Raw genomic sequence first — 13,398 nt, forward strand, 5'->3', positions numbered from 1 at the left:
TTTACTGGAGACTGACCTTTCTATTTTGTCATACATTACTTTTTTTTTTCCTCTCTCAAGTCTACTTAATTACAAATTCTCTCTTGGAGGAAGATAAGCTTTGTAGGAACAACATATCAAGCAGTTAGGCTTGTTTCTGAAATGGGTTAAAACTCCTTCAGATGTCTGTTGACTTTGATGTTAGCCATTTAGATTTTAAATAGCGTATAATTGCTTGTCTCATTGTTCTCTGAAGACCTTCGAAATCATAGTGATTCATATGAGCTCATGCAAGCACTTTGCCTCTAAGTTGCTATCAAGAAGCCTGATCTAACAGCTGTTTGGAGTCCTCTGCATTCTGATTATTTAACACTTGCATTCAGAAAATGTGTGAGAATTCAGATTTGCTTGTTACTGTTTCTCAGTGTACTCCTGAATTCTTTGGCGTGGTTTTCCAACTGTTTGTGCTCAGAGCAGGGCCAGAGTTGGTTATAATTATCCATTCTTTATTGATAGCTTTTTCTTTAGCAATTATTAAAATAAAGTTGGACTTTACAGGTGTTTATTGTCTTATTAAAATGAGTATCACTTAAATTTCAGAAGTTTTAAATACACTTAGTTTTCCCCAAGGCATGTTACTCCTATGATACATTTCGAGGAAAAAAGACTTAATTCTTCAAAGAGATCGGTAAATATAATTTTATTCAAGCTTTGTTGCTCTTTACATGTTCCTGCATTGCTTAAGAAGTAAGTGTAGAATTGGCATGTATTAATGGTGTCAACTATAGGTAGGTGCCAGTCTCTTTTTGCCGCTGAATGGCTGTGTTTAAAGCTGCTGATGTTCTAATCACTTCTGTGCTGGAATCATCTGATAAAGGAGTAGGTGCTCACTTGCTACCTTTAGAGCGTGGAAATTTCAGGTAAGTAACTTGGAAGCACTAATATTGACCAAGATCCTTTTATAGACTGCTTCAGCTACTCATGTCTCCAAGGAATCCTTTTCCTTGTTAGTGTTAGTTGAAGAGTTTGTAATGAACGTAAGGAAAGCAAAGCTGGTATTAAGCTAAATTTAGGATAATGGTGTTTCTGGTTTTGTTTTTTTAATAGAATCTCACCTTGTCTCTTTCTTCTTCTTGGCAGAGAAATTTCTCGATGTCTGTAAACAGTGCTGCTGTCCTGCGGTTGACGGGACGTGGAGGAGGAACGGTGGTAGGGGCTCCTCGAGGTCGAAGTTCCTCTAGAGGTCGAGGTGAGCTGTTAGTGTGATATGCTGTGATGTATGCAGGTGATCCAGGTTAAAGCTTCTGAAATATGTTAGATGGAGCTTGGTTACAGCCAGATTTTCTCATGCCTAGTTTCTTTTCCCTTAAAGCTTTGAAACCTTTCCAATAAGGTGGTGTTAAAGAATGAATATTGTGTTTAGTGATTGTTCTGTGCACCTTAGTGCATATCTGGTACCTGCCTTTGTCAGGTTGGTGGGTGTGGAAAGGGAAAGGTAGTTTTGAGGTGGAATAGGAAATTATTTGATTCAGAATTGTTACAAATAACTTTATTAAAGGTATAAAACCAATTTATAGGGAAAGGGAAGAAGGATCCACAAATATATTTAAAACATTAAGATTGTAGTAGGTGGTGTTTAGTGTTCTGAAAAGTCATTTTTATTTATTAACATCCTGAGAATAAACAGGAGAAGGTTAATGGAAAGACATAATTGAATTTGGGAAAAAATTGAGTCTTGCCAATTTTAGTGCATCACTGTAGTTGATGTCTCATCCTGGATCACTTCAAACATTTGCCAGTGAATTGAAAAAAATGTCCTTGAGCCATATCACGAGATTCGAAATGAACTGTTAAATCCAGAATTTATCTTAGCAGTTCCCTTTCAATGTGCATACTGCTGTGAACACTATTTTGGGGGTTTTATATATAAATATGATGGGTTACATTTAGAATACTAAGAAGCTAATAACTTGGCAATATCATCAGGAGTAATTAGTCATGTAACCTCTGCCTTTGCAGATGCGTAGGTGAGGTTTCTGTTAGGGTCTTTTCTAATTTAATTCCACATGTCCTTAGCTGGTGATATTTTCAATAGCATCTTCAGAAAGTCGTTTCGATACATAATTAAATACTTGACCAGAATTCTACTCTGACTTAATTTGTTCTCTCATTTCTGTTCTCATTCCTTAATCCTGCTTTCTTCTTAGCTTACATCTTTCAGATGTTTGTAGATTGTCATCTGTCTGCCTGTGGTTGCTTCCCAGCTAAGGCATATACATTTAAACTTTTACGATGCTCTCCTTGGATTTCCACATCCCTTCCTCTTCTTTATTTGTCATTGGCTTTGCCCAAATGCTCAGGGCTTTTAAAAAAAAAAAAAAGTAAAAAAGTATGTGCACGTATATAGATGTGGGGTGACACTCTTACTTATATATACCTTGTTATATTTCTGTTGTACATCTGAAAGCTGTTGCTTTTTTGCTGTGTGCTTTTAATGTGCATACTGCGTTACTACCATCCGTGTTTCACTTTCGCTGGCAATACATGTATTGGCTCATTTTTTAGGTACATTAAGGCTTAATTCTGCGAGTGAAATGAATGTTGCTTAGTATTGGTGATTTGAGATCATATGACCGCTAGCGTGCTCTCTAGTTTCAGTATCAAGATACCATGACTATTTCGAATTTGCCAAACCCTTCATTTTTTTTCGTCAAACTTTCCTTTCTTTTTTTGCTGTACCGTTAACAATGAATGGCATCACTTATGCAGTGAAGGATGGGTTGCTTTTTAATTGTCCTCACTAGTTTCAATGAGATCATAGGGTTAAATGTAGCAGAATATGGCTTCTAATCCAGTAATTCTATTAGTGAATCTATTTGTATGCATGGAAATTTTGTTTGGCAATAAAGTTTGATTCGTTACACTTTAGCGGACAGAACTTAGTCTGGATAATACTGCATAAACATTGTTTGAAAGCTTCTACTGCATATATTCCTGTTTTTTCATACTTCATGTTTAAGATGTGTTAAGAAATATGAGCTCAAGAACTTTGGTTCAAAATTCATGTTTGTCACTTATTTTTGTTTTCGTCCTCATTTGATCTTTTTTCTCTTAATTTGTATGAATCATTACGTGCTGTGCTTGTTAGGCTACTCTGTCATTCTTATCTTCTGCTAAGCTGGAAAGGACACATTTCTCCAGTAAATTTCTTCAGTAAATTACTGAACTTTCCCTCTTTTGTTGATCCTGGTTACTGCTTGTTTCTTCCACTCTTCCCCTTTTCATTAGCAATTAGTCTTGGGCTTTAGGCATGATGTCTTTCCGAAGTTTCTATATCTCGGTAAACAAATCAGGACTTCTGCCAGGATAAAATTGTACATTTTTTTCATATTTATGCACGTGATGTTCTTGTAATTAAGGACTTTGTTTTTAATAGTTATTTATGAAAAGCTCAGGGTAGGATTATTGACATCTAACTTACAAAACTAATGTGTTACTTGCAAGTAGCAAGCTTTAAATGTTTTTGCTGTTTTTTCAAGTTACAGTGAAAAGTATTTGGAATTTCTTTGGAGTTTGCTAAATGAACTGCTTCACTTAACAGTTGGAAAACATTTTTCTTTATTGCATTGCAAAATTGGCTGGGTTCAAAAGGTTATCTGATGTTTTTCATGAACTTTACATCATTGTATGCAACAAAGCTGCTGCTGGTCAAAAGTGGGCTTCAGCTTTACCAAAGCAAGGTTATTTTCTTGAAGTGACTTGCACAACAGTAACTTCAGGGAAGAATTTGCATGTACGATTAGATCTGTTAGTTAAGTTCCCTCACTGGGGCACAAATCAGACTTGCATGAAAGGGAATCTGTGACAGATAGGCTGGCAAAGGGAAGAACGGATGAACTGCTGGTAAAGGACTCTAAATGTGACTTCCCTTACCAATATTTAGAACTCTACACCATAACACTCAGTAAATATTTTCTCAATAGTCACCCCAAGTCTTACTGACAAAGGTTATGTTTAGGTGATGTGGAAATGATTACTGTGTAGAAGTTACTTTGATTTTTGTTTAAAATTTTTACGACTGTGTGCCAAAGTACAGCTTGGTGTTCCTGTTAAAAACCATTTGCAGTGTGTAACTGCCACCACTAATACTGTACGTATCTTGTGCGGAGACATAAATCCAAAACATCTTATTTCGTTCTGAAGTTATATTCTCTAAAGAAACCAAGTGCTTGCACGTGACCTTTTTTCTAATTGACTTGTTTTCCTGGGAGCTCCCTGTGGTGTGCAGTTAAGCCCTGTGCTTTGTGCTGGCAGGGCTGGAATGTCAATGTTCATGAATAAGAGCCTCGGATGAGGAGAGATTTAAATAGTCCCTGGAATGGACTGTAAGCTTTACAGACACCTTGTTTTGTAGCTGTTCTCCTTTTTGGTTAAGATCTTTATGAAGGGTGCTTTGCTTTCCATTCGAGCTCTTTCCCCTCCCACCCTCTTTCGCCTTTGTAATCTGTCTTTGTTGGAAAGTGTGTAAATGGTGTGAAAGTGGAAAGTTCTCATACCTAAACAGCAATAGTTGAACTATAGTTATTCTACACTTCCCACACAGTATTATGGCTATGATTCTAGATCCAAAACTCCAGTCATGCTGTAATTTCAGGAATTTACTTGTTGTGTTGTGGTTTTAGGTGGCTTTTTTTTGGTAATGACAATTAGAATGATGGTGTGTGCTGCTTCTTACCCTCTTGTTTGTGTCTTGTATTTTTTACTTGAATTCAAACTTGTCTGGTTTTTGGGTTAGAGACTTTTGGCTGTTATGATTGCAATATCCAGTGGATTGAGATCTTAATTCTGAGGTTTTTAAGGAATTACTGAAATACAAATAACACAACTGCTCCATTCAGTTCTTAAGTGGAAGGGTTTATTGACATCTGTTGACTTTGCATTCAATACTTTGTGCAAGGTCTACACTTCGAAAGTCTGCTCCTCATGTGCCAGGCATTTTTTCAGAAGTGGCATTCTGTTTAAAATAAGCATGTCATTCTAGAATTTATTAGCTGCAAAAAAAAAAGCCAAGAAGTGCAGGAACAGAATGGCAAACAATGTGCTGATGTGTGGTTTTATCCTCTCTGCAAGCATTTTTCATATGTTCGGTTAGCAGTATTAGCTGTGTCCTAGTGTGCACTTTCAGGTCAGACTCATCTACGTAATACTTGCAGAATAACTGGCTCTGTACACTGCAGTTTTCCTTAACTAGCTACTTACTTTCTATAGTTTGGTAGGATCTGTTTTAACACGGTATGCTTCTCATGCAGTGCTCTACTTGGTTTCTGCTGGAGTTGCCCATGTACTTCTACTGGGTGCTGTTGAATGGGGACATCTTGTTACTGCACTTGGACAGTGTACCTCATACAGTGCACTGGAGGAGGGTGGCAATGCAGCCAGGGTGAAGGGGGCTCAAATAGGTCCTGTCTGGTACTACGTGGTGTCAGTACAGCTGGGAGTTGAGTACCATGGCCCCACAGGCAGCCTTAAACTGAAATCATTTGTTTGGACCTTTTGCAAGGTTATCTTTTAATTCAGACTATGCTGGTGGCTGAGCACAACTGAAATACTGATGAACTGTGACACCCAGGGGGGTAAGTGGAGAGAGATTTCTCAGGCTGTTGTTTCACATACTTTTTAAGATGCCATAAGCCACGCTGCTGTTAAAACAACTCTAATCCTGTTCTTCCCCTTATACAGGGCACTTACTTTGTTTGCTGATGAAATCTCCCATATCACCAGCCTTCTGGCTCTGTTAGTTGTGTCCGCTGTCAGTAATCTCTGTGCATTCATGCTTGCTCACACTGCAAGGGGAGCACTACAGTGTGTGTGGGGGCAGAAGGAAAAAACCGAACAAACAAAACCACAAACAAAAAAACCACCACCACAAAACACCCCCAAAAAAACCAACCAGCACCCCCCCCCAAACAAACAAACAAAAAAAACCCCACCAAAAAACCTAAAACAACAGGAAAGGGCAACTGGTTTTGTTGCTGTTGGAAAAGTGTATGCAACTTTCCACCTCCACTACCTTGGAGATGTGAGGTGAATCGGTGCCTTTTATTCTGTTTTGACTCTGCCTGCCTGTGGCTTTCTCTTGTAACCTGCTTTTGCTTTATTATCTCCTGTGAGAGGAAGGAAGAGAGCTTTCCTGTAGTGAAGAAATTAGGCAAAGATTGCCATTGCATGAGATGCTTAAACTTTACAGGGCTTTATTTGTGAAGAACAACAGCTTGGAGTCCTTTTCCAGGATCTTAGGGGACCCTTAATGCCTTAACTGGATAAACATTGTGCTACTTCTGATGATGTACCACATCTTTACTGTTTCTTGCTTTTGCAACGTATTCTGTACTCGTGACTATGGTGAACCTTGTAGTATCAGAGTTGCAATAGTGAAGATATTTGTGTTTCTAGTGCAGGCATAGATCTGATACTAATCTTGCCTCTTGCCTTGAGTGCTCAGTCAGCTCCTCTGTCTCCACCTGAGTTTGTGTAAGAACAGCTACACTGCATCAGGCAAGGACTCATTTGACTCTAGCAACAGCCAAAAGAAGACACCTTGGCAAGAGAATAAGGATTGTGTAAAAATACACAGGTGAAGAAGCATTATATACTTTCAGCTTCTGGACGTTTGCAGCTCAGTGTGTTTCCTGAAGGAGACAAGGTCTCTGCATTTAGTAAACCTCGGTGTTATTTATCTTTTATGAGTTTGTCCAATCTCTGTCTGAACTTAAGCATCCCCAAAACTCCGTGCTAAGGAAGCCTGCATCTCTGTGAGAAGGAGGTCTGCCACTGAACTGCTTTGCTGGTACTGGGAACAGTTTTGTCCTAAGTTTTGTCCGAAGAGGAAGTTTAAAACCCATTTCTGAAGCAGAAGGAGAAATTGTATGGACATTAGCTTTGTGGCTTCCTGTACTGCCTGATACAAAATCAGTGTGTATTTAAGGAACCTGACTGGATTATTTGGGGATCACTTTTCCTTTTCTCTGCCTGGAAAGCAACTTTTTTTTTACGAGAGATTTGGTATAAAATAGTAGAGAAACTGTTGCAACAGTCTTCATTATTTACATTTTTCGTGAGTCTCTTTTCATAAGACACTGAAATATGGTACAATTCCTCAACGTGTCCAGGGGTCTTTAGGTTTTAGATGTAGAGGTTCGTTGTCATTACTTTCTTCAGAAGACTGTGGAGACTGGAGTCCATTCTTAAGGTGTTTTATTTCCTGTTTCATTTGGCCATTCTGTTTTATTCCTCCAGATCCATGGCCAGGTTTGCATCTCATCCTTTGAGGTGTTTGTTTTCTTGAAGCCAGGAAGAGAGAATATGAAAGGATTGAGGTTTGTGATAGCTTCACAGCCAAGAATTCCCTTTATCAGGTGCTTTTTAGGTTCTTGAAAGTGACTGTAGAGACTGCATGCGTATGTAGGAAAGGCATTATCCTGATAACCAACTGACTGATGTTTCACTTGTTCATCTTCTTTCCATGAGATCCTTGAAATGGTAAGTTAGGTGATTAAAAAAACCCTCCTTTTTCTGCTATAGCACTTTGTGAAGCAGTGTTTGTCTTTTGTAGATCTGGAAACTTCACCCCAGCCATTAATCTAACCAATACTGGAAGCTATCTTGAAGGTCTGGGGATGTGTGTGGGTGTTGGTTTTCTGTTGTGTGTGTTCTTTTTTTCTTTTTTAACCTAACACCCCACGCCTACCCAAACAGTGAAGATGTGCTTCAAGATGCTTTACTTGAGGATAAATCTGTAACTTTTTGGCTTGAGGCTTAATACTTGGTAGCCACCTATAGAGAATCATTCCTTGAAAAAGTGAAGATAATTTTTAATCTATAGCTATTGGGGTTCTTCATGCTCTCCTGCCTATACCCATCCTGTGATCCTTCTTTTCTCCCCGCTGCTCCTGGGGGAGATTTCTGCTGGGAATCACTAGAAGTCAATAGTGGTGAAGCTTCCTTCTCCTTTATTAACCTTGACAGCAGTAATTATGAGTACCTCTGCCGTGCAGTACTGTTATACTGGATTCTGCTGTTAAAAGCAATCTGACTTCTATAAGGGTAAAGTGCACGTATACTGTGTGGATGTTGTGTGAACAATGCATCCTTGTTTGGTAATTTCTGCTGGGTAAGTGTCTCTTTTCTGTGTTTTTTCTGCGTAGTATTTATTTCAGAATTGTTTGCCTGTTCTGTCCAATCTTGTGCTTCTTGATAAAAAATTTTTACATAAGGCTCTTTCTTCAGTCTTTGTTCCTTTTTCCTTTTTGCCCCAGATAATTTCACTGGGGCTTAAGGCTGCAAGATTAGTTCACAGGGACACCAGGAAAGGGAAACCTAACTGATTCTTTCAACTTCTATTGTTATTTGTACAAACACTTGTGTTTTTTGTCTTTTCAGGCAGAGGCCGAGGAGAAAGCGGTTTCTACCAAAGAAGTTTTGATGAAGTGGAGGGTGGATTTGGGCGAGGAGGGGGCAGGGAAATGCACAGATCACAGAGTTGGGAGGAAAGGTAACAGCACTCTAGTTTTTTACCTACATCTGCTCAGCTTCCATTTGTGCCTTTTAACTTCATAAAAACACTTTAGGGAAGGTGATTAGGTGTGTCTGTGAGTGGAGCGTCTGAATTTCTAAGATGGAATCAACACAGTAATGTTTCTAGAAGCTTGGGAGCAAGTAAAAGAGCATTTTTGCAAAGAATTTTTCTGCTGAGTTCCTGGGAGGAAGGAGCTACTTTAAGAGAGTATGAATTATGGCAATTGCAGTGGAAATGATGGGTCAAAATATGGATTACTAAGGGATCCACTTCAATTTTAGTGTCAACATTGTTGACAGTACTTAGGGTAACATTTCAAAACATACCTGATTACTAAAGGCTCTGTGCCTGTCAGTGTTCTTAAAAATTTCAGTTGTCACTTTCACCTTTAAAGATGCTGTCCATCAAGCTCTGATTTAAAAAAACCCCGAACAACTGACCCCTACCAAGTAAAAAAAAAAGCCATACCTAAAATGAGTGGAGTAGTTCCCAAACCTTATTTGAAACTTCTATTCTGCCTTTCTAGGGGAGACAGACGCTTTGAAAAACCAGGGCGAAAAGATCCAGGTATGGTTTTGTTACTGTATGGGCAGAAAATGGGAGGGAGGAGCAGGGTGTGTTTTGGGGAAGGGACCTATATGTACATAAACCGTTCTTATTGCTCCAAGTCTGTTGTTGATACGAGATTCATGATGCTGTGCCAGGCTACCTAAATGTGTTCTCAGAGTGGTTTTTTTCTTATTTTGTGTTTTCACTGTTAGACACTTCAATGTTTGCGATAAGAAAAATCTGCAGTAAGTAGGTCCTTTTTATTCAATTAAGATGGGATGTCTACAGCTGGAACTAAATTCCTGTACCTCTATGAAAGGGGTCTGTACTGATGAACATGTGTGCTGAGGTGTGCTGTGGCAATATGCCTTTTCAATGCAGTTTTTAAAGGTTCCTGGCCTGTGCTGTTTTGGTACCTGAGACTTCTGGACCATGTGAACTGTTAAATTTTTTTGAATGCTTGCTAGTGTGAGGTAGATGTCAGCAGCAATGTTGTGAGGTTCACATGCTGATGGATTTACTGTCTGTCAAATTAGTTTAAGTCCTCATACAAATCTTCTGTTTGTCCAGGTTATTGTCTGGTCCCCTTCTCTGCCATTCCTTCCCTATTCTGTTTCTTAAATGCTTCAGTGGCCACATTCAGGCAGAATACTGGATCCTTAATATTGACCCAGTATGTCTGTTTGAACGTTCGGCTGAACTTGAATGGGAGTGGGTTATCATCTTGGAGATAGAACATATCAATTTAAGTAAAATCTGTGTTCTGAGAGTGGTAAGAACATTCAAGGAAGTTGTCCTTTATCAACGGGTTGTGTAGTAACTGCAATGATTTTCTGCTTTGTGGGATCATGCATTGATTGTTCTCTGGTATGACCTTGCTCTTTCTCTGTGGCATGGTCCACATGCATATACGACAGCTGTGCTTAGTGAGAGCTTTTGTACTAGTAAAAGCTTGCTGATCATGAATCTTGGGGTGTTTTTTTTTTTAGGACCCAGAGGATCTTTGGGTCTCTGCTGAAGGAGTCTTGGCTAAATATCCTCCTTAGTGAACATATTGATAAAGCATAGATCAGGAAAGACAATTGCAGGTTGAACTTCAAGGCAGACAAAACCAAAGAGGTTCAGTTGCAATTAAATGTTGACAGGAATGTATTTTAATCCCGGCTTAGCTGTCAGTATATTTTAGTGAGAGTAGCATAATTTACATTTTAATAATATTCCAGATTACCATGGTGGGACATGCCTTAGGAGTCTTAAATTACCCAGTTTACTTTCCAAGTCTTCCCAGTCCTCTCTCCATGTAGGAATTTATTTCCTTATATTTTAGAGTGCTTTTATTTTTCTGCTTTTTGAGTTGAAAGTTAACACAAAACTAAGATGTTGCTTGTTTTCATCATTGTTTTCCTTAAGAAGAGGTTACTTCTAAAAATAACTTGAGATTGGTCTGAGATCGTCCGTCTTTAAATGCCAGTTGTATAACTTCAGACTTTCAGTGTGTCTTTATATTCGGAGACCTTTTGGAAAAAACTGAAAATAGGAAAAAATAAGTACTACTGAGGTTTCAGGACTGTGTTTCTTTTACAAAATACAAATGGATGTAAAAGTAATATCTACCACAGTTGACAGTCTTATTTATTTAGCCTCTTCCTGTTCTTGTGGTAAAATTACAACACTTCCAAATTCAGACTGTAGAATGTACTGCGTTTTCTGATTAAGACTGTGATAAAAATACTGCCTGTCCTTTTAGCATGAGATCTATCTCTCAGTTGAAATTGAGAGGAATTTACAGTATGTAAGATGTCCTTACTGAGGCTGACTTCTGCCTGAAGGTGCGGGCTAATGTTTCAGCTAGTACAGAGCATGTCTTGTTTGTAGCTACTGCTAGTGATCACAACTTGGCAATGTATCTTCTGTGAACCATTTTCTGGAGAAGATGGTGTGCTGCATTGGAAGGCCTGGTTCATTATGAGGGATAGTGTGCTTATTCTCAAATCATGAAGCTTTCTGTAGTACTTGCTTGCTCCTCTTAAGTCTCTTCTATTTCTGTTCTAGTTTGATCTTATTTGGCTAAAAGCTCAGTAGCACAGTATGACAGAAGCAAGAGACCTGCAATCTTTCTGAATCTCTTTCTGTTCTGTTAGAACAAAAAAATTGTTCTAACAATAGTAATTTGTATTTGCATATTGCTGTGTTAGAGATTAATTTCCATTAAGTGGGAGGACGATTTCTCTCCTCTTTACCTTCAAAGAGAAATGAGGTGGAGAGCCCAAAAATCTTAACAGAAGGTGTTGGTCTGTTTTAACTCAAGCCTTGATTAATGAACAAATAGTTACTGTTATGTAAAGGCAAATATTTTGAGTGTGAGATAGGGATAGAGATGTGCCAGAAGTCCCACATGAATACCAAGCAGTAGTACACCACACAAAGCAGTGGAAGGGGAAAGATCAAGGAGTAAATTGACACACGGTTTATAAATTAGGCTAACATACTTTAGCAGATGCATGTATTGGTTTCTGTTACTCTGGTTAAACTCCTTAATTTAGGATTTTATTCTCTAACTTTATTGTGCTTCACTTTTTCATGAGTCTTTCATAGGGCCTTGGATTAGTCTCAAATTATGTAATCTACTGAGTTGCCAGCTTTTTCATATTCTTTGTTCTGGGTCATCACATTACAGAATTAATAAGAGATCAAATATTAAACTCTTCTGGGCATTCATAATGGATGACAATGCAAGAGCCCCTCAGTTAAAAATGAGATTAAAAAAATAATAGACCTTCAACAAAGAATTACTTCTCAAATATGGTCAATATACCGTTCTTAAAAATTAATGCTTGCTTTTTCAGTGCACACAACAGTTTGCGAGTTCACGTTTGACTCTCAACATAAACTGTAGCTGTTCCTAGTTTCAGGATGCGCAAATCGAAGATGCGCAAAGTATTTGCGAGTTTCTGTTGCAAATTGTCACAGTTCTGACAGACTTCATTGAGAACCCAAATTGTTTCTGGAAGGCTGAGAGCATTGGCAGAGAAAATGAGCAAGTTGTTTTCTCGATCACAGCTGTCTTTTAGAACTGCACAAAAGCTGCTTAATTTCTGTGCAGCCTCTTTACTAATACCAGCTTAGTAGCTGAGGGGATTTGATTAGTTACCAGCAATTACACACTGGTAGTAAATAACTGTAATGTAGATTAAACAAGACATTTAGTAAGTCAGTTGTGGAACCTGATTGAGTTCCGTTTAATGTGTATTTTTTGGTTAGGTTAAGAAGACTTGAATATAAAAAGGTTGTTCAAGTGACTGTGAAAAGCATGCCGAGTTTCTTTGAGTTGCACTTTCTCTTACTCTGCCTGGTTTGTTTCTCCTCCTTACCTCACTAGCAAGAGGTGCATCCAAAGAAGCTTTGTCACCAGCTTGCTCGTGCAATGTTAGTCAAAGAGTAGAGTGCAATTTTGTTGTATCAGAGCACATCAGCAATTTTTCTAGGCTTGTATTGCAATTTGAGCCATGGCATATTTCCAATACTTTATCAGACATCCATGGTTCACCTGTTCTTTGGAACTGTAAAAGCAATAGGGGTGTTTTGTCTGCCCCTTGTTACTTCAGAATAGCTGCAGAAATACACAGTTGTGTTTGTCTAGTTTGCTTCTGTAGTATTCTTCAGCTTTACATTCCAAACTCTGATATTTGAAGATTGCATTTAGTGTATACTAAACATGTTTTTTCTTTATACTTACTGTTGTACCCACTTGTAAACCAAATCTATAAACAGAAAATTATTTAACAAACAAGACTACTTTAAAGTGTCAAGTCATTTAGAAACCAAAGCAAGCAGCCCACAAATCTATCAGATGTTAAATGAAATTAGAAATAGCTTTTTATAGCTTTGGCTCTAAATGGTGGGATTATAGTACTGTCCTGTTGGGATTCTGCATCTGAATTTTAGAACAATTGGTTTGTCTGAGACTGGAGTTTGTGATGTATGGGAAAAACAGTACCTCACACAGAACGCTGCTCTTTTTTCCTAAGTGGTTATTTCACACTTGACACAGAAATCTTTCTACTGCTCTTGCACTGATTCTTAATTTGTAGGACTCTTCTCAATGTCTTATATTGGTAAAGAAGGTGGAAATAACACTTGCAAGAAATACTGAAGAATTATTGGTACTGATATAAAGGTGGAAAAGGGAGCTTTAGACTATGTGTGAGTCAACGGCTAAGAAAAGTAGGGAGAAAGGCAATGTAACGTGATAGTGTGCTGCTCTCCAAGCTCCACAATATCCATGAATGCTTTCA

At 38.3% G+C, this 13,398-nt stretch overlaps 1 protein-coding gene across 1 annotated transcript in view; it reads left to right on the forward strand.

The window, feature by feature from the left end:
• Window positions 1-1,119: 1,119 nt before the first annotated feature.
• The window catches only part of GIGYF2 (GRB10 interacting GYF protein 2), a gene marked incomplete at its 5' end in the record, with an annotated part of 58,070 nt that continues 45,791 nt past the window's right edge, over window positions 1,120-13,398 (forward strand). Inside the window, 3 exons of the mRNA XM_009708360.1 lie at window positions 1,120-1,228; window positions 8,419-8,530; window positions 9,081-9,121. Of these exons, the coding sequence (XP_009706662.1) occupies window positions 1,120-1,228; window positions 8,419-8,530; window positions 9,081-9,121 (262 nt within the window). The remainder of the gene's footprint in view (window positions 1,229-8,418; window positions 8,531-9,080; window positions 9,122-13,398) is intronic.

The sequence above is a fragment of the Cariama cristata genome, unplaced genomic scaffold (assembly GCF_000690535.1).
Source record: "Cariama cristata isolate BGI_N322 unplaced genomic scaffold, ASM69053v1 scaffold12789, whole genome shotgun sequence".
Taxonomy (NCBI): Eukaryota; Metazoa; Chordata; class Aves; order Cariamiformes; family Cariamidae; genus Cariama; species Cariama cristata.